Genomic DNA, 24,128 nt, shown 5'->3' with positions numbered 1-24,128 from the left:
GAGCCCTATATATAGGGATTACAAAGTACTAGTTCTAATGTTACAAGGAATACCAATCCGTGTAGGATTGGAAAATCTAGAACCTTCTCTCCTATTGCTACTCCTAGTTTGATAAGGCACACTAAATCGATATTCCTTCAACAGAACCAATAATACCAAAATATCAAAAAATAAGAAACAGGAAAAGCATCTAATTTGCACATCCTATGAACGTAAAGGGTATTGAGACATCAACGAGATTGAATTACCAGACCCTGCTTATATCAAGCATAAACTTCAGTGTAACATTATTTGTTAGAAAGTTTTACTTTCTACAGATGGAAGGAAAGTGTTATATATGTTATACATGCGTGCCTAGATTGTCTAAACTCACATGTCATGAAAAATAAATCATTCTATTTATCAATCATTCACTATGCCAATAACCTTATCAGACAACAGAGTTCAGACGACAGACAAGTTAGTTTTGAGAATTAAGTTTGTTTTCAGACAATGTAAAAACTGTCGTCTGAATATAGCAACATACCATACAAAGTTAGTTTTGAGAATTAAGTTTGTTTCCAGACAACAGTTATCTGTCGTCTCATCAAAGGAGATAAATTGATTTTGATTCCTGTTGTAGCTGTTTTTTTTGTTTGTGTTTAGACAACATATATCTGTCGTCTTGTCAAAGGAGATAAATTCGCTTTGAATTTTTTCGTAGCTGTTTTTTTTTTTTTGGCCACAATGTGAAGGGATATATGGCAAATTTTAAAGCTAGCTATTTCTCTTTCCCGACAAATTTAACCTTTTGAATACTGTTCTCTTCTGCAGAAACCCTATCTATCTCGCTCTCCCTTAGGCACAGAAGAAACTAGCAGCCCCAACTCAAGACACATACACTCAGCTTTCTCTCTCAAACCGAAATTTCATTTCTTACCCAGATTCATTCTACAGAGCAAGAGAGCCAAACATGTCGATCGAAATGCCCAAAGGGCTCCCCTTTTCAGTTGATACATGGAGTTCTTCTTCAAAGAGAAAGAGGCACCATTTCTTAACTCACGCCCACAAAGACCACTCCACTGGGATTTCCTCCCACTTTTCTTACCCGATTTACTCAACCCAACTCACCAAAACCGTCCTTCAACACTACCTCAAGGTTTGTCTTTCAATTTTGATACTTTACATGTTTTTACAGTAGCCCATTTCATTTTTTGGGTTAAAGTTTCAATCTTTAATTGGGATTTTGCAGCTTGATGTATCTTTGTTTGTGGGCATTAAAGTTGGGCAATCTGTAGCTATTGATGAACCGGATGGAGCCTTCACTGATACGGCTTTCGATGCCAATCACTGTCCTGGTATCTATCTTTCATGGTATTATGGATTGGTTTCTTATTGCTTTGTTTCTTTTCTTTCTGGATCTGAACCATAGCCGCTTAATCTCCAGTCCTTGACCATTCTTTAGCTGAGGTTAGAAGTTGCTCCGATTTTGGTCAAATTAAAAACCCAAGCTTAAGCCCTTCGATTTTGGACCCAGAAGCAAAAGCACTCTCAGACACTGAGACGAAGCAATGGAGGATAAAACTGAGTCTGTTTCATTCAACAAGAGAAGAGCAGAGGGTAACGATAATTGCTTTTTTTCTCTATAGTTAACGGTGAAATCTGTAATTGCTTGCATTGGTTTCTGGGTTGTGTTCCTTTCTTTGATTCTGGATAATTAATGTGATTTTATCTCATGTGGATAATAGTTCAAAAGTGACTAACTCTGAGGTAAGTTCAAATGGTAAGAAAGAAGTATTTTCTACTCTACTAACCCTAGTTGAAGCTTCCGCCGCTTCCTTCATTTTTGACTTTCATCTTCAGATAGGTTACTCTTCTATTCTCCCAGAGTCCCACAGCATCTCTCCTTATCTCTCAGACGACTACCCACCACCGCCGGCGCCTCCCTCGCGTGTCGCCTCTCGCACGGCCAGAACCCCTCGCCTCTGGCGCCTCCCTCACGTGTCCCCTCTCGCACGCCCAGAACCCCATCGCCTCCGGCGCCTCCCTCACGTGTCCCCTCTCGCACGTCCAGAACCTCATCGCCTCCGGGGCCTCCCTTCTCTCACGGACAGAACCCATCCCCTCTCGGTAATGCTTCTGCTTATAGGTATAACTTATAAGCTAGCTTTAATGGTTAGATAATTGGATGCTAGGTTGATTAGATATCTGGTTTAGATAATCAGATGCTGGTTATGTTTCATTATTTTGTAACTATGGTGGTGAACTGGTGATGGTTTGTTACTATTCATGCGTTTTTTTTTTTTTTTTCCAGTTATTATGTTCAAAATCAGTTGATAGTCTATGAGAGTGTGAATGTGTGATAACTGATGAGACTAGTTTGTGTGATAGTTCAATGATGAGACTATCAGATTAGTTTAAAGAAATGCGACTAGCTAGTTTGTGACTTTGTGTCCTCTGTTCTTGTTTTGAAATCAAGAAATGTGACTAGTTTGTGTTCTCTGTTCTAGTTTGGGGCTTTCTTATTTCATAGTATTGGTAAGGGTTTCACCATTTTAATTTTTTTTTGAACTTAATGTTTTGTAAAATAGCTGTGTTTTGCATTGTTAATTCTGCACTTGTTGGGAATTTGACATTTTGATGGACAGATGGAGGGGATACTACTGTTAGTGACACTGAGGAATGAAGTGAAGGAGCTGGATTGCTTGGAGGAAGCTTGAAGTCTGACTTGATGATTAGTTGTGTAATTTGTGTAATTTCAGATTTCAGATTTGATGATTAGTTGTTGACTTGTTGGGAATTTGGTATGTATGTTTATTTCAGATTTGAACTATATGTTTATTTCAAGTTTGCTGATTTGATGATTAGTTGATTTTTTTTTTTTTTTTCAAGTTTGCAGGTTTTCAAATTTCCAGGTTTATTTAAGATATAATGCAGTGTTAGAGAGTTGAACTGCATATTTGTTGTTGATTGAGTTTCATTTTTTTTCATGGCTACTTGTAGATTATGGAAGGGATTTCTGCAACTCCGACTTCTATACCAGCTGAAACTGCAGACTCTAGCATAGGGACGACCCCCACACCGAGTCCGAGTGCTGCAGTTATTCATAGTGATGTTCCAATAATGATAGAGGGATTGATCGGACTAGTGCATTCTACTAAAGGTTAGTGACTATCTTCATGTCATCGATCACTTGGTTTCAGTTTTTAATTATGCACTAATTATACACTACTTGCATTCTAAAGGTTACTAAGCTGAACATTTCATTGATGTGGTAAATTGGCTCACTATATGCTAATGTTTTTTTTTTCTTTCTTTTATTGTTCCTTGTATCAGCCTCTTCAAGTTCCAGAGAAGATGACCAATATTATTCTTCAAGCTCTGAAAATTACTGGACAAAGAGGCATTATCAACAAAGGCTGGGGTTGGTAATTGTAAGTCTTGGTTCTCAAGATTACTTTCGAGCATGGTGTATATGTATGCTTATCTGGATATGAAACAGTTTATTTTTATCTTCTTAGCAGTACAATCAAATGATTCTATGTACTTAGTGGACAATTGCCCCCATGATGACTCTTCCTCGGATGCTCTGTTGTGGTAAATTATTTATGTCATTAGTTTATTTTGGTTTAGTACAGATTTTGTTGCACTGGTGCTTACTAGATTCATGCTCGCTACGTGGTTTATTTGTTGTAGTGACATGATCATTAATTCAAATATGACTAACAAAAAAAGGTCTTGAACATTTTCATTTGAAGCATGTAGGAGCAGTTACATGTTGTAATGATAAATTGATGTAGTAGTAATAAATTCTTGTGGTCCATAGTAGTCTACTTGTTTTATAGCAAGAGGAATATATGTTGGTTGATTCACTCTATTATATGGGACACTGCAGGTCAGGAACGTTACCATAGCCTGACTCCCATGTATTACTGCAGTGCAGCTGCAGCTGTTGGTCTATGATATCACAAGCATGGTAATCATTCAACTCTCCAATTTAGGTTCAGATGTCCTTATGTGTTGCTGGTTTTTGCAAGTTCGTGTTTGTAATTTCACAGAACATTAGACTTTCAAGTTTCAACATTATATAGTCCCTGCAATGGTTCCATTATAAGTATCTGCAGATTATATGTAATTGACTTGAAGTTTTTATGTTTTCGATACTCTTGAAGCAAAGACTTTAGCATCTTTGATATATAACTTTCGAAAGCAGAATGAGCCACTTGTGACATGCTCATTGTAAGCCTTATAATTTTATCTATCAAATGATAGAAGACTATGTCATTAATGATCTACAATATGAGTTGCTTAGACTTTATCTGTCAAATGATACGAGACTCTTTGGTGATTTGTAATATGAGTCATGCACTTTTTAAGTGTAATTAGTTCGATGCATATTGTTTTTGGCTGCAGGAGTCATTTGTTTTTAGCAAGCTAAGAAGTGGGTTTTTGAATTGCAAAGACAAGGTACATTTGAAAAGTTTTGGAGTGACCGCTTTTTGGATTGATATAACTTGAGTAACTAATATTCTTCAAGACTACTAACTCACTCAAGTTTATTTTACTTCTCGTTTGATATTAGCAAATCCAACTTTAATAATGTTCTTGGCTGGAAACAAGGCTGACTTGGAAGAGAAGAGAAAAGTAGGGACTGAGGTATATACTCACTACTACCTTTCCCTGTTCATTTTTTTGTTACCTCTATTCATGAAGTATAGTCAACTATACATTTGCATCTCGATTGAGTTTTGCAAATGAGTTTTCTGCTTGATACTGTTAATCAAGCAATTTGACTATAAAAGTTTGACTTATATTTCATGTGTTTAGCCCAATGGTAACTAAACTAATGTTGGTTGATGTTGTCACAGAAAAGTAGTCCTCATTTAGGAAGCAGAGATCTATCCGGGCATAAATGGTTAGGAAGTAGAGACAGTACGTAGTCTGCAGAAGGCAATCAGAAAACAAGTAGTGAAGTCTTTGACCATTGCGCAATAGATACACTACTGATTTCTCATGGGACAAGTACACTCTTCATGAAGGACCTTTTGAGGAGGTTGGAGCAATGTGCTAAAACTTCTATCAATGGGGTAGATTAGTTTATGCTGATGTTAACAAACTATATTTCATGGTTTGATTATGACTTTCATCATTGGGATATATGATAATACATTGGAAGTTATGTCTTTTTAAATAATATCAAACATTAATAGAAAGTTACCAACAACTATGGTTTGAAACAAGTATACACAACAGAAAGATCAAAGATACTTCAAGCATCTACACATTCAAAGGACATTTAAATGTCCTTTTACAACAAGAGAGACAATAGATAACTAATAGTGGATGTTGTCTCAATAAAGTTCGCACAACAGATTTGGCAAAGAAACATGGAAATCCTACACATTCAGACGACATTTTATTGTCGTCTCGCATTAAAACAGACAATAGATTATTTGTAAAGTCTGTTGCTAGAGTTTGACAACAACAACATTTAACTGTCGCTCTATTTCATATCTAACCACATATACTTACAATTTGTACATATTTAAGCACATTCAGACGACAGATTTTTTTTAGGTGTCTGTCGTCTGAGTGAATTTCTGACGTCGGGCTTTGACCGTCGTCTGAACATCAATCAGATATCAGCTTAATAGACGACAAATTTTTTGCATATCAGACGACGGTCACTGTCTGTCGTCTGATGAGGTTATTGGCATAGTGATTCCCAACTTGTTAATTTCTCTTTGTATCTCATTGATCAATATTTTCGCTACCATTGTTTTGTTTCCACACGAGAAGATATTTTGGGAAGAACTATCATGTTTATTTATTGGTATCATATCACATTTATTTGATTGTTTGATGCATTTTCATGAGAATATGACAACTACAATGAAACTAAAGCTTTGAGGCTTTGAGCCAAAAACTCGTTTGTTGGAATGACCTAGAGAGCTAAGCGTGTATGGTATGACAATTAAACGTTTCGTATCATATAGATTTTCGATATCAAATTACCCTAGGAGGCTTTTGTTGCTATGGTTATTATTCATGGATTAACTGTGGGGTAAAAGTATAAAGATTTACCGTTGGAGTAAATGACTTATGAACCTCAAAGTCTTCGCAGCTGGAGTTCAAACATGATTTGATATGACTAATAACAATATCAAGCGAAGATGTTCTGCGACTCCAAAAGTCCAAATAGTTGTTTGTCAAAAAGATCTAGAGCTAAGCATCTAACGTGTGACAATTAACATATAAGAATAGTTTATCTGCAATATCCAATTACTTTTGGATGGGGATTTTTAACTGTGGGGTTAAGGTAAATGTTGCACTTTTGTACTTATAACTTATGAGTCTTTAAGGTTTTATTTTCTAACTAGAATTTTACTTATAACCACCCATGGTTTGTCAAAGATGATAGATAATCACCAATGTCTTGTCATACAGTTTTACTAATCCACATAAAAATTGTGCAATTGAAGTAAACATGAATTACAAATCATTTTATTAATCAATCATTAAAAAGCTGACTGTTTTTACGTATATTATAAGTAAAAAAGCGGTAGGAACTAGAATAAACAGTGCAGTAGCAATAAAAAAAAATGGATACAGTTTAATTCCTAAACTCAATTACAATTAGTAGTACTTCTAGAGTCCACTTCTTCCCCATACTACGAGTGAAAGGGAAAATGTAAAGACTACCATTAAAGCAGCCCAAGCGAGATTTACTATATCCATGTGAATTATACAGTTTTACTCCCTATATTCATCCACATAAAAATAAAAATTGTGCAATTAAAGTAAACATAAATTAAATGATTTTTTATTAAGGGTGTTTCTAAATGTACCCAGCAAATTTCTTAATAGACCCAGCTACAAAACAATTGCCCAATAATGTCTAATTTTACCCTTCTTTGAACTTAGCACCGGTACGCCGACCGTAGCTGATAACTCTCTCCCTCCCTCTCCCTCCCTCCCTCCCTCCCTCCCTCTCCCTCTACGTTCTCTCTCCTCTCTCACACTCGTTACCCTTTCGTTTTCAACTTTTCAACTCGGTGACAATCGGTTTTCTTGTCTAAAGAAACAAGACACTAACAAGTTATCCATCCATCGAAACCTGACCACCATTCTTGCACCAATCCTTTGACTAAAGAGAGAAATCGATCAAAAAATGGAGGTAGCCTTCCCGCGCACCCCTACTTCATTTGTGAGAAAGCTGAGATAAGAATTATGAGTCATTATACTTTATAAGTTTAAGCAGCTGCCTGCACTTGAAAATTTAGCTCCAACTATTGCTGAGTAGCATTCTTAAACCCAAATTAACTTCATGCTTAACTGAGAACGAAAGCCTAATCACACACAACAGAGAATGAATTGAAACACCGAACAACCCAAACCCTCAATATCATTACATCAACTCAAGTCATGCATTACGTTTTTCCACTTTCGCACACATATCAAACAACACAAACAGTTACATGGCAAGTACGATGAATTCTTTTTCGTTTGCAATTTGGGGTTTAAATCGACTCCCTAACAGGTGCAATATTCTCATACCAGAGGTTTATTTGCGAGCGTTTCCCAGTTGCCGTATGTCGACCTATACATGAAGTATGTGGAGGGCATTAAGTCGGAGAGGAGGGGGTGTTTGGTTGTTGAAGAAGAAGAAGGGTGGTCTATAGTTCAACTATTGAAGATTAAGATGGTTAATTCTTCTTTGAACGTGCGCAAATATGATCAGTATATGTCGCAAAATCTGAGAAGAAGGGAGGCGACTCAGGTGAGGAGTTGAGGACTGCTGGCTGAACATTTTTCCAACAATAGGGGTAAAATTGGAAATATAGAAATAATTTTTATTTGCTGGGTCTAAATAGAAATTTGCTGGGTACATCTAGAAAGACCCTTTATTAATCAATCATTCCCCACTTGTCATTAGTTTTCCCCTATATCTCAGTGATCGATGTTTTCTGGTACAATTGTATTGTTTCCACATTGAAATACATTCGTACCATTGTATTGTTAAATACATTCAAAAAATTCTTTTAATATGTTTCCCTTCTTTAGCCAAGAACTCATGCTTATTTATATTGATACCATATTCACACTTATGTCATTATCATATTTCATGAGAAAATGACAACTACAATCTAAAGCTTTGGGATCCCAAATATTGGTTTGTTGGAATGATCTAGAGAGCTAAGCATGTATGGTGTGACAACTAACGTTTCGTATCGTATAGATTTTTGATATCAAATTACTCTAGGATTAGGCTTTTCTTACTATGGTTATTACTTATTAGTCATGGATTAACTGTGGGATAAAGGTAAAAAGATTTACCATTGAAATGACTCATGAACCTCAAAGGAGTTTGGAAACCTGCATCATGATATTGCATTTACTACTTAAATCCTTCAATATATAGAACTATGCCCAATTGAGGCAATGAGGCACATTCAAGGCTGATAGTTAACACTATACTATAGAGGAAGAATGCATAGCAGCTAGAACTCTAATGTATCCAACACGGTGTTGAAGACCTTCAGTTGCAATATCAGGTCTAATCTTAAGGAATCAAGCTAGTAGTTGCATCAGCTATGGCCGATTCCGATTTCAGTTTGGGAGATCCAAACCCAGAAGTAGAAAACTCCATCTGCCTCAACTTGAGCACCAAGAACAGCACAATCCCACACCCAAACCCCAGCGCAGAGCTAGATCCTGTCAATGAAACCGCAGCACAGACCAACATCACAAACGACTCTTCTTTCGTATTCATGTCCTTGGACGCCATAGCCAATTCAATCCCAGCAAACAGCAAAAGCACCCCAAGAATCCCAATTGGAAACTGATTCAAAATAATCACAAATGAATTCCCAAACACCAAAGCAAGCACCAGTTTACCAATCCCCAAGAACACAACAGAAGCGCCACTCCGGCCCCCGAATCGGTACTGCCCGGCTAGCCCACCGGCTCCATGGCACACCGGCATTGCCCCGAACCAGCACCCAACAAAGTTCATGATGCCAACACTGATCGAAACAGTCCTGGCCGAAGCTTCCCGATCCGGGAATAAATCACCTGATAATTTGCAAACCGCAATCACAGAGTTCAAAATTGATAAGGGGATTTGGGGAATTGCTCCGCGGAGAAACCCGATTTTCCAATCCTCCCATGTGATTTTGAGCACTTGGATTTTGGAGGGGCCGAATTTGAGGTCGCCGAAAATGGAAGTGTCGCGGATAAAGCAGAGGACTAACCCGAATAAGAAGACTATCAGAGCTGCAGGAATGGAGGAGAGTATCTTTAACCTTCTGCGGAGACGAGATTGAGAAAGCGGCAATAAATCAACCGGGTGTTGCGTTTGATCGGCGTGATCGCCGGAGCCGGTGGTGAGGATCAGAAACAGCAGCGCGCTTAGGGCGACGATAAGGCCGTCGAGGCCGAGCCAGGGGCGGGAGGAGCCGGACTTGGAGGCGGCGAGGTCTTGTTCGAATCTGATGTATTTGATGGCGGAGAAGGCGAAGGCCAGGCCCTGGGAGAGCTGGACGCCGCGGACGACGGGCAAGGGGATGAAGCGGTAGAGGAAGGACATGAGGCCGGTGGCGCCGAGGAGGAGAAGGACGGCAGCGGTGGAAAGGCCGGCGGCGGCGATCTGGGGGAGGGTGAGGTGTGGGGACTCGGAGATGGCGACGGCGGCGATGGACTTCATGGGCTGGACGGGCATGGGGATGCCGAAGAGGAGGCCGGTGGCGAAGTTGTAGAGGGAGGTGAAGATGAGGGTGGTGCTGAGGTCTAGGTGGGAGACTAAGGTGAGGGCCAGGACGATGGGGATGTAGGTGCCGAGGTCGCCGACTGCGCCGGAGAGTTCGGCGCAGAGGGTGGTCTTGAGGCGGAGGTGGTGGCGCCATCGGTTCCAAGGGGTAGTGGTGGTGAAGGAGGAGAGTGACGCTTCTTCCATGGTGGAGTTGGGCAGCTGATGGTAAGTGTAGATGAAGGATTCCACCCTTTTTACTCCAAAGAAGACACTATCCGTAAATCCAAATATTTTTGTATACTGCGCAAGCGCAACTGGGGCTGCTTAAAGCTTGGTGATTTATGATGAGCCATAGTTTTGGAGGGAAGTTCCACCATGAAAGAGTGAAAGAAGGTAAATGCATTTTTCTTTTCCTAAAATTATACACATGGCATCCTCATTGGTTGGATGAATTTAAGGGTTATACATGCGAGGTTAATCGGCCAAACAAATCTTTTAGGATATTGGTTTTAGTAGATTCAATAGGTAATAATAATTGCTAGAGTTTAGAGTTTATCATGTACTTCAATAGGAAAGGAAAAGAATTCATTGGTAGTTCGAATTTGTTAGTGGCTTTACCAATTACCAAACCAAAATCATTTAGTTCCGTTTTTTTTTCTTTTTTCTCTTTACTAATTTTACAATAATAGTATTGCATAATGATATCCCATCAGCATATACCTTATCCTTTCTAGTCCTTCATGAGCAGAAACGTGTCAAAATGTACGAGGTGAATTGGTGATTAATCCTCACCACTGGGGTGGGTTCAGTTCCGATCGGTTCGGTTTTAGGCCGAAATCGAAAACCGAACCGTGTATTTTTCGGTTCGGTTCGGTTTGATTTGCGTATTTTTCGGTTCAGTTTGTGTATTTTTTGGTTCGGTTCGGTTTTTTTTCGTTTTTTTTTTCTTTCAATAAAACAGTTTTTTTTTTTTCAATAAAACAATTTTTTTTTTGTTTTTTTGGCAAGACAATAATTTTGCTTCGTAGTTCATAATCAAATTTCAAAGCTTCATTATATGAAATGGTTGGCTTTGGTTCTTGTTTCGAATTCGATCAACTAAGTCAAACTTAGTTACTCTTATAAACCTATATTTATATATCATACACTCCAAAGAGAAACCTCTATAATTTCAAAGCAAATAAAAAAACCGACCGTTGGATGTGATTATTACAATAAATTATGCGTGTGGTTAAAAATTTAGCAAATTTCACAATAGTTTCGAACCCGATCGGATTGGTCAACCGTAGTCACTTGTATGTTTTCTTGGTTGACCAATAAAGTGACGACCCCGTGCTTATTTTTTTACATCATGTTTGTAAATATTTCATTGATGGATGTGCGTTGACATAAGATAAAAATTTCAATTTTAATTATCAATACATTGGCCTATACCAATTTGTCTCCTAAAGTAGTATGACTTATATATTGTATTTAAATTATTGAGGTTCATTCTAAAGCATCCATGAAGAGAAAAATGAATTTGGAGAAACCAACCACTCGATGGAGAGATTGTAATGTTTTATGGTGGTTGTAAAAAATCCGGCCAATTTGGTTCTCGTTTCGATTTCGATCAACTAGGTCAAACTTAGTTACTCTTATAAACCTATATTTATATATCATACACTCCAAAGAGAAACCTCTATAAATTCAAAGAAAATAAAAAAACCGACCGTTGGATGCGATTATTACAATAAATTATGCGTGTGGTTAAAAATTTAGCAAATTTCACAATAGATTCGAACCCGATCGGATTGGTCAACCGTAGTCACTTGTATGTTTTCTTGGTTGACCAATGAAGTGACGACCGCGAAACGTGCTTATTTTTTTACATCATGTTTGTAAATATTTCATTGATGGATGTGCGTTGACATAAGATAAAAATTTCAATTTTAATTACCAATACATTGGCCTATACCAATTTGTCTCCTAAAGTAGTATGACTTATATATTGTATTTAAATTATTGAGGTTCATTCTAAAGCATCCATGAAGAGAAAAATGAATTTGGAGAAACCAACCACTCGATGGAGAGATTGTAATGTTTTATGGTTGTTGTAAAAAATCCGGCCGATTTGGTTCTCGTTTCGAATTCGATCAACTAGGTCAAACTTAGTTACTCTTATAAACCTATATTTATATATCATACACTCCAAAGAGAAACCTCTATAAATTCAAAGAAAATTAAAAAACTGACCGTTGGATGCGATGATTACAATAAATTATGTGTGTGGTAAAAAATTTAGCAAATTTCACAATAGTTTCGAACCCGATCGGATTGGTAAACCATGGTCATAAAATTTCACAATATTTCGGTTCGGTTCGGTTCGGTTTTCACCTAGCCGAAACCGAAAACCGAACCGAACATAATCGGTTCGGTTCGGTTTTTTCGGCTACGGTTCGGTTTTCGGTGCGGTTTTTTTCGGTTTTCGGTTTCGTTTGGCCACCCCTAATGTCACCAGTCACCAGACCACTCCCGCTCTTAAATGAAGGTATTCCGTATTAGCATATATACATGTTATCCACAACAATATGACAAGTGGGTGGGGGAGACCGCAGAATCTGTCGAAATCTATGATGATGTCAATTGTGAATCTGATCTAATATCATCGAACAGATTAACCAGGTTTTTTTTTTAGTCAGAGTCCATGTTAAAGTCTTAAGAGTTATTGTCTAAATATTGTTAAATTTCTTGGCCTACTCGAATCAATGAATATAATGGGATTTTACCCCCTATTGTAATTAACATGGTTAACTAGTGACAATGATCCCAATATGTTAATTTTGGAAGAAAATCTAAACTTGTTATTGTTCAACAAGGTTAATTAACTAGTGACAATATCAATGCTATGCAATAACAAATTTCATTGCACATCGTTATCAATAACGAATCACCATCATTTAGAGAAATTTGAATTAATCTTTACTTAACATTTTACCTAATGTCAAGGCTACATGAAACTACTATTTTACGTCATACAAACGATAGGTATTCCCATTTTTAAGTTAAACTACCGTGCTCTATCAAAATCCTACCCGATATGTGTCATTGTACGTTGTCGTTGCCTCCCTCAAAAAATTTGGACAAGAAATTTTAAGGGAATCTAAACTACACGTTGCCAAATCGAGCCGTACACGACTAACGATTCTTTATTGAAAGTTTAGACAAGGACTGAATACTGATGATGATTTGATGCAATGCAACTACCAATATGATTTGGCAAATGATGAATTGATTCGTGATTAACATGGCATGCTAGATAAAAATAAGGCTTTATGCCTTAATAAGGTTAATAATCATTTTCTTAATTATTTTACGTATCTTATTCAAGGCCATGTTAGTTTAGAAGAACAAAAATTGATGGTTCATGTATCCGCAGTTACTTAGCTCACAAAATTTTCCTTATGTCGATCTAATTCTAATATTTCGTAGTGTCAAAGCTATCTTTACTTATCAAAATTTGTGAATTGAGGAGTACAAAATAACATATCTCTAAATTTTGGTCATGACTTCAAAGAAAACATGCGGTTGCAAGTTGTAGCTTTGAAGTGTGTTGAGAAAAAAAAAAAAAAAAAAAAAAAAAAAAGGATCTGAAAAATCTCTAGCTGATTTTCATTATTTTTTAATTACATTTACATGTAGATATATTCAAGAAAGCACGAGGTTTCCTGCAAAAAGCCATCTCTAATAGCCAAACAAAAAAACTGTTTTAGAAATCCTTCTACTCTGATTTATTACAATCTTTAAAATATTTAAAACATAATTGGCTTCAATATAAGATCTATATAGTTGAAATTTGTTGAGTGTGCCATAGACCCAAGATAGCAGCAAGCTATAATCTATCAATTCGAAAGCAAACTCAATTGAATATTAACAATCAATCCTTCTAATAAACCAAAACTCAAAAACCAAAAACAAATTAAAAAGAAGAAGTGTAAAAATCGTCTAGATTTTTATATTGGGATACATATCTTTTTCCAGCTTAGTTTCCCCTTATATCTCACTATGGTAGTTTCTTACATATACCATTATTCGCTTATAAACGGTAGTTTCTTACATACCATTACTCGCTTATAAACCAAGTCTTTTATAATGAGACTCATTGCTAATTCAAATTCATAATCCCCATCATGCTTGTTTCATTGCTCAATGCATTGCCATGAAAGAATGACAACTAAATTCATGCGGAAATGCTCTCTCTATTGCACGAGTCTAATTTTCATGCAGGAAAACCAAAAGTTGAATATCTTGAATGTGGACTTTGTGCTAAAAGGGCCTTTATAAGATGCTAGCTTTAAAGGGTGTGTTGTGTTGATATTTTGTTCAAACTAGAATGATAAAGGAAATCATTGCCTTCAGTGCTCTTTTTTGGGTCAAAGTTCTTCAGTGCTTTTAATTTGAAGAAACTGCACTTTCATTTTTCAAATGTTTACTTCCTAAAAAAAAAAAAAAAAACAAAACAAAACTTCTTAAACTCAGGTTACTCTTTGATAAAATAAATAAATTCAAAGACTGGAAATTTAAAATATAGTCTAAAGTAGTAAAATTTCTTGCAAGAATGATGAATACGATAATTACCAAACAACAAAATAATATAATGTTATATGATCATATGATTGTTTTAGAAAAACTTCGATCAAGAGCAAATTTTTCAATAAATATCATTATCATAACTTCCGCTATTGGACTGAATCTACGATAAGCATAGTGTACTAAATCTGACCTTATGTCTATAATAACCTAAAATTGATCATAATTTTCTTAACTGAAAATGAAAGTCAATCTATTTTCTAATTCAAAAATAAACTAAATGTGCTCAATACATAATCAGACAAAAAAAATCTCAATCATAATTCAAAATGGCAAAAAAAATCAAAGAATTGTAACAAACAAATAGGTCCAAAAATAAAGAGTATAGAATCCAAGATGAGTTGGAGTAGGCAAGACTTTTGTCACAACATTTAATTATCATAAGTTATCTGTGGACCTGCCCAGCATCTAGCCGTTGCACCTCTACCGTTACCTCACCACGTGGCATCTCATTTTTGAATTTCTCCCTTCTTTTTTTTTTCTTTTTTTTTTTTTCTTAAACCCTATTTGACCGTTGAACCTGTGCCCATTACTCAGCTAGAACAATACGCTCTGTTTCTCTGCTCTTCTTCCAGTTGAAGACGATGGCTTTCGATTACGCATTCACACAAGAGGAACTGAAAATCGACGACGGCGTTGGGTACCCAAATGCCTACGCTAAGCTGTGCCGTGACCGCCGCGCTGGGTTGTATAGTCATGGTCCTCCCTTCACTTTCATGCCTTATTGTCTGCAGCAACAAGAGGTATGAGAATGTACCCTTTTTAAGTTTCTGTTTGCTTACCTAGGAGTTGAGAGTGAGATTGAAGAAGAAGATTTATAATTGGGCTTTAGGACAGAAAGTTTATGTTCAGAGAATTTAAGATTTGGGTGCTGATTTGGGTCATAGGAAACAGAGAGAATGCTCTTTTTGAGATTCCTGTTTGATTACTCATAAAGTGAGAGAACTATAGGAAGAGAAGTGCAAATTCAGATTTGGGTTTTTGAAAACTAGAAAAATCAGCTCAGGATGTGCAAGAAAATTGGAGAGAGATTTTGATTAATATATTGATTGTGGGAAATAGTATGGTCATGGGTAGTTCCATCAATTTGATTCGAATTTGTGGTCTTAGCCTGAAATATTTAAGATCAGCTTGAAAGTGGGTTATTGAAATTGAATTATGAAATTTCCAATTGTCTTTGAAACTCCATAGTTTATTCTCTGCATGGATTTGCATTAACTGGTTTCGGATTTTGTATTCGATAATTGGGTTCTCTTTCTTTTCTGAGAATGCTGGTTTTCGTGATGTAATTTGGTTTCCAGGATTTGAGAGCAAGAGAATTTGAGAAGATGTTTCCCATTGTCGACCCCAAGGCAAAACCTACTGCCAGGCCCAAGATTTTTGTTAGTCTTCTGTGGAAGCAGCTCAACCACCTTGGGTAGCCCCTCTTATACTTCTGTACATAAAACCTTCTTAATGAACAAAGTTTGGGAGTTAAATGATGAATTGATGATAATCTAACTTCATTTTCTACTTTGAATTTCAGGAATGCTGGATTTGATCCTGCAGTGATTCGAGTAGACCCATATGGCAATGTTCTGTATTACCATGCTGATTCTGCTTCTCCTCTTTCTTGGGATATAGATCATTGGTTTCCTTGCTCAAGTATACTTCTCATAACCTGTCACTCACTACTCTCTCTCTCTCTCTCCCTCATAAGTAACTTGTGTTTTTTGATGAAAATTTAGGGGGAGGATTGACTGTGCCAAGCAATTTGAGGATACTGCAGTGGCAAGCTTGCAAGAGGAAGCATAACAAGCTAGAGTTTCTCATTCCATGGTGGGATTTACAGTTGGGCATATCTGTGAACCAGTTCTTATCCATTTTTGCTTCTTCCAACTCAGATTTCAGGTAAGACTACTTGCACATGTTTTTCAATGTAAAAACATGTATTGCTGATGATTTAGTAATTTGTGTGCTTCTATGACTTTTGCAGGCATAGGGCATTCTCATTTCTCTTCGCTGAAGGTGAAAATGAGGAACTCAATTCACTACAGACTGTAGATTCACATTGTTTTCCACAACATTTTGAAGAATCAAAAGAGAATGTCGGCTTAGCTCCGGCTGCCATTGTTGTATCTCGAAGGGAGTCATATGGCTCTTCATCTGCTTTAAAATCCCTGGACCACAACAAGCAGATACGGCCATACTATCCGGCAATTGGTTAGTGCAACTGCTCAATGATTTTTAGTGTGCTTCTCTAGTAAAAACTCACAACCTTGTGTTCTTTTCCTTTTTTTTTTTTTTGTTAGCTGCAAGAAAAGTGAAGCCTACTTTTTCGAATGAAAACGAGGACCCAAACTTTGTTACGAACCCCTACCAAGCCATTGTCATGGCTCGAGATTCCCTTAAACAAAGAGAAGAAGCTGCAAAGATGCAGGCAGAGATAAAAAGCTTGGATGATGAAGTGAACGAATTGAGGCAGAAAAATGAAGATGAAAAGGTCACCATTCAAAACTTGGAACTGACATTGATAAAGCGTCGGAGAAGGGCAGAGAAGTGCAGGCGGCTAGCAGAGGCACAGTCATCATATAAGACTACACTCGAAAAGATGATTCGAGATGCTATGCACCAGTAAGATTGAGCATTAATAACAATATCCGTGTAGAGGGCTTGCCATTTTCTATTTCTCTTAGACTTCTGACAAATTGATTATTCAACTCTCTTTTTTCTTTTAGGTCTGTGCTTTACAAAGAGCAGCTGAGATTGAACCAGGCAGCAACTAATGCGCTCATGGCAAGACTTGAGGCACAAAAGGCGATGTGTGATGCATCAGAGAGCCAACTCCACAAGAAATACAAAGAGAGAGATGAGATTGAGAAACAGATAAGGCCTGAATGGGAGCATGCGAGGAAGAGATCAAGAACCGATGATAGCTTGAATGAGGCGAGTGAAAGTAGGCCAGTTCTTTATCTACCAGGGATTAAGCCAAAGAGAAACTTACACAAGGAACTTCGAGTGTTTCTGGAGGAAGAACAAAAGGCATCTGATGCTGCCTTATCACAGAATGAAGATGAAAGGCAAATAGAACTAGCTGAAGAGATTAAAAGACCTACAAAGCGGTTGTCCATTGACAACCTTGGGGAGCATGGAAGGTTCATTGTTGAACTAGAGGATGAAAACTCATTAGAGCACAAAATGAGAGCACTGGAAATAGAAGGGAAGAAGCACAAGTTTCAATTTCCTGTTGTTCGAGAACCAGAAATCGAGGAAGATGAAGAAAGCAGGAAACAGCGTGGAAAGGGGAATGTAGAGAAGTGGCTTCAAATTCTGTTGGAGAGTTCTCCAGAAGAGGAATTGGATTCTCAGAATGAAAATGAAACAAACGGGACTAGTGATATAATCAAAAAATTGAATTTGAAGTACCCACAGAAGGAGGCGGAGAATCTGCAGTCTCCAGAAGCTGATGCCAAAGAAGGTATGGCACTAGTAAATGAGAAAAATAAGCAGTTAATCGTCCGAGAGAAATACGTCAATGCACAAGAAATGGGTTCTGCTGTTGAGGGAGTTGTTAGCAGGAAGAGCTTTGAAGGGAGGGAAAGAAGGGACAGAAGTAATGGGGAGGTCAATGAGAAAAATAAGCAGTTAATCGTCCGAGAGAAATACAACAATGCACAAGAAATGGGTTCTGCTGTTGAGGGAGTTGTTAGCAGGACGAGCTTTGAAGGGAGAGAAAGAAGGGACAGAAGTAATGGAAAGGAAAGGAAACTTGCAAGGTCTGAGAGTGCAAGAGTCTTTCGACGAATCCCATCTTCCCCATCTATTATCTTGGGAATGAAGAAGGGTGTTGACTGCATGAGAAAGAAGCCCATTGTAAGTAGTGATGATGAAGAGAACTATGCTATGGAAAACAACAGCTTCATGAAGTCATCCATGAAGACAATCAAGAAGGCGGTGAAAATGTGAGCAGAAGTTCAGTTCCATTTGTCCATCGCTTAAAACTGTGTTATTCATTCTTTTTCTTGTCCATTGTTATTCCATTATCATTCTTTTATAGATATTTTTTTTTTCGATTGAAGAGTGCAAGCATAGGCGTTGACGCCTTATGTGAGAGAATAAGAGTGTCAGGTATTCTGTTGTTGTGTTGGCTTGTGTGATACTTTATAACAGCTTGTTGTCTTACTAAATAAAATCAAGTTTCTTTTCCTTCTCTCTGCAGTAATTCATTTACTCTATTTTTCTAAAATAAAGATCCATTCACGTTTCTTACAAGATCTTGGTTTCCAGAGTAGTCTTAAATGAGCTCTGCTAGAAGAAAATGAAGAATGACTAGAAAAGGGTAAGAAGATTACCGGATACAGAGCCATTATTAGACATTGCCAGGAGCTGGAACGGATCTGTTATCTCATAACTAGTTCCGGGCAAGTTCACTGCATCTTCATTTTAACACTCGAACCACTAAACAAGGCTTGTATTACGATAATGATTTGTTGCAGGAAGAACAAATTTTATGAGGCTGCTCATATTTCTGCCAGTAAGGTTACCCTGAGAGTTGTGTTAATAAACGATGCTACAAAAATAATGAGAAAGACATATTCAACATGGTACCATATTTGTTTTTAATTAATCACCCCCTTTTCAAGTTTCCAGGGAATTATGTATATCACAAGTAGAGAACAAGACTACACTATACTAACAACTGTCGTAAGATAACAATGCCCTGAGGTAATACCAAAATTTCCTTTGAAGAGCCCACAATCCAATCATCTTTTCTACTGCACTATAATAATGGCCGTTCCTCCTAAACTGAGATCTCAATTGAACACCATCTTTTTATCCCAATTTCCATGCTTCTCTGATCTCTGCTTAGCACTTTATAGACTTTAAAATCAAGGGGTTCTCAATGATCCAGAGGCCCGCACTGCTAGTTGTTGAGTATGACCTGGAGGTTGTCATGTCTGAATTCTACTCAACATGTGTTTAACATCTCACTTATCTGGCTTTCCCCAATAACCTTCATCCCCACAAGTACAGAAGCCATCCTTAAAATGGTGGAATTTTTCAGTATCCCTTACACAAATCTCCCGGCGCACAACCTTAGAGATAAATTTGACAGTACTGTGACAGCTTTGGCACATATAAAGATTCTTTGTCACCCATATAGGCGTCCCCGGGGCTGTATTAATGAGGCCAAATGCAACTGCTAGTCTCTCACTGTGTCCACAAAAGATCTCAGCTTTTGAAGCTTCAACTTCATCTTTAAGCCTACTTTCTGGCTCTGTGAAAGCCAATGATCTCATTTTCTCATAAAATCCCTCCAAAACTGCATTAAGTTCCTCTATTTGAGGGTGGAAGTTATCGCCACTTAGGAAAGCATGAACTTTTCCCTTTACCTCAACCCAACTGCACCCGGGATCTACAGTTAGCCCCCTCTCCCTCATCATGTTTCTTACCACTGCAACTTCTTCCCACATACCACTGTCTGCATAAAGGTTACAGATAAGTATGTAATACCCTACACTTTGGGCATCCAATTCAAATATTTTCTGGGCTGCAAGTTCACCAAGTTCAACCTGCCTGTGGATCACGCAAGCATTTAACAAGGCTCCCCAGATAGCTGCATCTGGATTTATAGGCATCTTCTGTATAAACTCACGAGCTTCAGCCAATTGCCCAGCGCGGCCAAGTAGATCGACAATGCAGGCATAGTGTTTCAGATTAGGTGTAATGCCATAATTAAGTGTCATGCTAATGAAATACTCCAAACCTTCACTAACCATACCAGACCTGCTACAAGCACATAGTAGCGCCATAAATGTGATCTCATCTGGGTCTACCCTTGACTCAGCCATTGTGTGGAATAGCTCAATGGCATTCCTTCCTTGCCCCCTCTGGGCATACCCAGTTAGTATGATATTCCATGCAGTGACATCGTTCTTGTTATGGTTGAACTGGTTCCATGCGGATCCCATCCTTCCACACCTTACATACATGTCAAGAAGTGCATTGGGTAAAAAACCATCAAATGCTACACCACTCCTTAGTGCATGAGCATGAATCTCCTTTCCACACATCAGAGCTCCTATTCTAGCACAAGCAGCTAGGACGGAAACCAAGGTAATAGAATTTGGTTTTAACCTGAGTTTCATTTGCCGAAAGAAAATTAAAGCCTCAAAGCACCGATTGTTTATCCGAAGGCCGAGTATGACTGAAGTCCAAGATATGACATTCTTTCCTGGGATCTGGTGGAACACTTCCAATGCTTTGTCAATGCATTTACACTTAGAATACATATCAATGAGAGTATTAGCAACTATCACATACGATATGAGCCCAGTCCTGTCAGCAAGCTCATGAAGCTTGATACCCATATCTAAGTTCCCTAAACAAGCACAAGCAGATATAACACTGGCTATAGTTATTTCATCTGGCAAAATACCCTCCTGCTCCATCACTTTGTAGGTTTCCAGAGCCTTCTCAGGCAGTGCGTTATTCACATAACCCGAAATCATCGATGTCCATAACACCACATCTTTATCTTCCATCCTGGAAAATACTTTCTCCGCTTCCCCCAAATCCCCAACAACTGAATACATCTGAATCAAAGAACTACACACCGAAACATCGTCCACCAACTCTGTTTTCAAAACATAACCATGTATTTCCCTCCCTAACTTGTCATCACCAAGAACCTCGCAAGCAGATAACAAGCTAGTCACGGTCATCAAATCCGGATCAACTGAAAACTCCCGCATCATGAGAAACAATCTCAGTCCTTCCAAATACTCCCCATTCTCAAAATACCCCGAAATCATTGCATTCCACGAAATCCTGTCTCTCCTAGGCATTCTATCAAACAGCACCCGTGCACTACCAACCACCCCACATTTCACATACATTGTAATCAAAGCATTCACAATATCAACATCGGATTCAAACCCAAATCGAATCACATGCACATGAATCTCCCTCCCTCTCGCCAAGTCCGGCACTCCCCCACATGTTCTAAGAACACAAGGAAATGTATACACATCAGGCACAATCCCAACCCACAACATTCTATGATACAAGTTCAAAGCCTCATCGAAAAACCCGGCTTTCGCATACCCACCAACCAAAACATTCCAAGAAAACACATCCCTCTCACCCATTCTCCCAAACACATACCAAGCATCAACCAAATTGCCAAACCTCACAAACATGCTCAACAACGCATTACCAAGCCTGACGCTCAAAAGGGTCATCGAATTCGATATGCACTTGTACACACGAGCCCCATCCTCGTGTGTTCTCTTCCACTCGCATAGCCTAACCAAAGCAACATAAGCATCTTCTTCCACCTTAACCTGAACCTCCTGCATAGAGTCCAAGAGCTTCAGAGCTTTCTCGAGGTTCCCATGGCGGCAGAGCTCGTTTAGGTCGGAGTTGGGGTTCTGGGTGTTGGTGGTGGTGATGGAGGAGGTGCTGCAGACAGTGATTTCTTGGGTTTTTCTAGAAGAAATATGGGGACTTTGGAGCTTGGTGGAGAAGCTTAGGGTTTCGAGCTTGTGGGTTTTGGGGAACTGAGGATTTGGGAGGTGTTGGCTGTGAGGAATTTGAGAGGTATTAGCTGAAACCGCCATTTGTGGGCACTGAGAGCATTGTCTGTGTTCCAAAGAGTAAGAGGGGGTTTTTGCTGGAGGTTTAACGGTTAATGGATAAAATGTATATTTTTATGGACAAGAAATATTATGATATTGTGTTGTCTGATTAACGACCTGATTAACGGCCACCGCAATTTATTATCAAATCTTTGTCTTCTTAAAAGCAACTCCACCGATAACCAGTACAGGGTGGAGTTGGTAAGAGCCTAAGGGCCCGTTCGGTATCATTTTACGATACTGTTTTTTATTTTACGAATTCAAAAATTTATGTAATTAGCGTTTGGTGTATTAAATTTGAAAAACAGGAAAAACAAATTTTATGAAACAATTTAGGAACTATGAATAAATATGGGAAATTTTTTTTATATTCTATGTTTAAAAGAGGATCAAAGGGTTTCACTTCTGCCCCCATGGTGACTCGAACCTATGACTCCGTACATAGGTAGTGGAAGTGGAATAAATATGGGAAATGACTTTTTGACGTTTTCATTGTTTCCTGAAAACAACCCACCCTGCAATTAAAGAAAGTGATTTATGTTGTAGAGAAACTGAAATTGAGAGAAATTTGTTGTGTCTTCTCATTGATAACAGGGGCCTCTTTATATAGATTATAGAGGATTACAATGCATAGAGTCTCAATCATACAAGGAAAGATAATCTCTAGATTCTTCTAATTAAACCCTATTACCACTAGGTCAAGTAACCTAGAGTTTGGGCCAAACACAAATTAGGGTTTACTTGAACACTCCCCCTTGTGTTGCCCACACGCGGTGCTTCTCTCGTTGCCTCGTTAAAAAACCTTGCAGAGTAACAAAAACCCAGTGGGACAAAAAAAACCTCGGTCGAAGGGGAAAAAGAGCACAACACACCCTTCACGTTTCGAGACGAATATGTAGACATCTCCCCCTGATGTCTGCACCTCCCCCTGATGACTACGATCATGGGAGTTCAGATAATTTCCGCAAGCCAATTCTTGCCACATGTTTCTCGAACGTGGATTTGGGCAATGACTTAGTAAACAAGTCTGCCACATTGTCCTCAGATCGAACCTGGTTCACTTTGATCTTGAGGAGCTTCTGTTGTTGTTGATTGTAGAAAAATTTAGGCGATATGTGCTTGGTGTTGTCGCCTTTGATGTAGCCTTGCTTCATTTGTTCAATGCAAGCAGCATTATCCTCATAAATGCTTGTTGGCTCATCTGTGGAAGACTTCAAACCACAATTGCTTCGAACATGCGTAACTATGGATCGAAGCCATATACATTCACGAACTGCTTCGTGAAGAGCAATAATCTCTGCATGGTTCGAAGAAGTAGCGACTAAGGTCTGTTTTGTAGACCTCCAAGATATCGCGGTCTTTCCCATGGTGAAAACATAACCAGTTTGGGAGCGACCTTTGTGTGGGTCAGAGAGGTACCTAGCATCAGCAAAACCTTCCAAAACACTTATATCGTTTTGGAATGGGGAGAGGGAACGCAGTCCACCATGTGTGGCATCCCTGGTACATGATGAGTCCGAATCCATCTTCTCTCTGTAGGGATAGAACAAGCCCATATCGATCGTACCACTTAGGTATCGAAAGATATCTTTAACACCAGTCCAATGGCGTCGTGTAGGCGCAGAGCTATATCTAGCTAGCAAGTTCACAGTGAATGATATATCCGGTCTTGTGCATTGTGCTAAGTGCAATAATGCGCCTATTGCACTTAGGTAGGGCACTTCTGCCTCTAGCACTTCTTCATCGTCATCTTTTGGACGAAATTGATCCTTCCTTGGATCAAGACTACGGACGACCATTGGGGTGCTTGAAGGCTTAATCTTGTCAGTGTTGAAACGCCTAAGCATCTTTTGGGTATAAGCTGATTGATGAATCAGGATACCATCTCTACGGTGCTCAAGTTCTAAACCGAGACAAAACCGTGTTTTCCCAAGATCTTTCATCTCAAACTCGGATTTCAAGTGTTCAGCGGTTTCCCTTAACTCTTTAAGGGTGCCAATTATGTTCATGTCATCGACATAAACCGCTACTATTGCAAATCCGGAACTTGTCCTTTTTATGAACACACATGGACATAGTTCATTGTTGACATATCCCTTTTCCAATCAAGTAGTCACTTAGACGGTTATACCACATCCGTCCGGATTGTT

The 24,128-nt window shown here is 38.5% G+C and overlaps 3 protein-coding genes and 1 long non-coding RNA gene across 12 annotated transcripts; 2 read left to right on the top strand and 2 right to left on the bottom strand.

Annotated features, from left to right (window-relative positions):
• Window positions 1–781: 781 nt before the first annotated feature.
• LOC133739349 (uncharacterized) lies at window positions 782–5,173 on the top strand. Of its 9 annotated transcripts, XR_009860577.1 has the most exons (12): window positions 782–1,138; window positions 1,232–1,337; window positions 1,427–2,109; window positions 2,628–2,783; window positions 2,879–2,894; window positions 2,983–3,142; window positions 3,316–3,413; window positions 3,504–3,576; window positions 3,875–3,955; window positions 4,393–4,446; window positions 4,562–4,635; window positions 4,848–5,173. It is a non-coding gene; the product is annotated as an uncharacterized LOC133739349 (long non-coding RNA). The 9 variants fall into 9 exon arrangements; XR_009860574.1 differs by lacking the exon at window positions 2,879–2,894; XR_009860575.1 differs by having other exon boundaries at window positions 2,879–3,142.
• A 3,164-nt stretch (window positions 5,174–8,337) lies between these two features.
• LOC133725154 (molybdate transporter 2) lies at window positions 8,338–10,289 on the bottom strand. Its single transcript, XM_062152286.1, has one exon. The coding sequence runs from the start codon at window positions 9,932–9,934 to the stop codon at window positions 8,543–8,545; it is 1,392 nt and encodes a 463-aa protein (XP_062008270.1). The 5' UTR covers window positions 9,935–10,289; the 3' UTR covers window positions 8,338–8,542.
• A 4,587-nt stretch (window positions 10,290–14,876) lies between these two features.
• Window positions 14,877–18,550, top strand: LOC133739338 (uncharacterized). The gene is made up of 7 exons (XM_062167093.1): window positions 14,877–15,102; window positions 15,661–15,776; window positions 15,885–16,003; window positions 16,087–16,249; window positions 16,335–16,561; window positions 16,651–16,972; window positions 17,077–18,550. Exons 1-7 carry the CDS (start codon window positions 14,944–14,946, stop codon window positions 18,302–18,304), a joined length of 2,334 nt encoding a protein of 777 aa, XP_062023077.1. The 5' UTR covers window positions 14,877–14,943; the 3' UTR covers window positions 18,305–18,550.
• A 383-nt stretch (window positions 18,551–18,933) lies between these two features.
• On the bottom strand, window positions 18,934–22,058 carry LOC133725152 (pentatricopeptide repeat-containing protein At1g15510, chloroplastic). The gene has a single exon (XM_062152285.1). The coding sequence runs from the start codon at window positions 21,958–21,960 to the stop codon at window positions 19,327–19,329; it is 2,634 nt and encodes an 877-aa protein (XP_062008269.1). The 5' UTR covers window positions 21,961–22,058; the 3' UTR covers window positions 18,934–19,326.
• Window positions 22,059–24,128: the final 2,070 nt, after the last annotated feature.

This window comes from Rosa rugosa, chromosome 1, assembly GCF_958449725.1.
Source record: "Rosa rugosa chromosome 1, drRosRugo1.1, whole genome shotgun sequence".
NCBI classification, from domain to species: Eukaryota; Viridiplantae; Streptophyta; class Magnoliopsida; order Rosales; family Rosaceae; genus Rosa; species Rosa rugosa.
Note: the sequence above shows the minus strand (reverse complement) of the source record. Positions and strands in the feature narration are given on the sequence as shown.

Excerpts from the sequence above, each read along its gene's own strand:
- LOC133739338 (XM_062167093.1), top strand. The coding sequence starts at position 14,944 with ATGGCTTTCGATTACGCATTCACACAAGAGGAACTGAAAATCGACGAC. Across the intron at positions 15,777-15,884 it reads AAGCAGCTCAACCACCTTGG|GAATGCTGGATTTGATCCTG; the intron begins GTAGCCCCTCTT and ends TTTGAATTTCAG. Across the intron at positions 16,250-16,334 it reads TCTTCCAACTCAGATTTCAG|GCATAGGGCATTCTCATTTC; the intron begins GTAAGACTACTT and ends TGACTTTTGCAG.
- LOC133725152 (XM_062152285.1), bottom strand. The coding sequence starts at position 21,960 with ATGGCGGTTTCAGCTAATACCTCTCAAATTCCTCACAGCCAACACCTC.
- LOC133725154 (XM_062152286.1), bottom strand. The coding sequence starts at position 9,934 with ATGGAAGAAGCGTCACTCTCCTCCTTCACCACCACTACCCCTTGGAAC.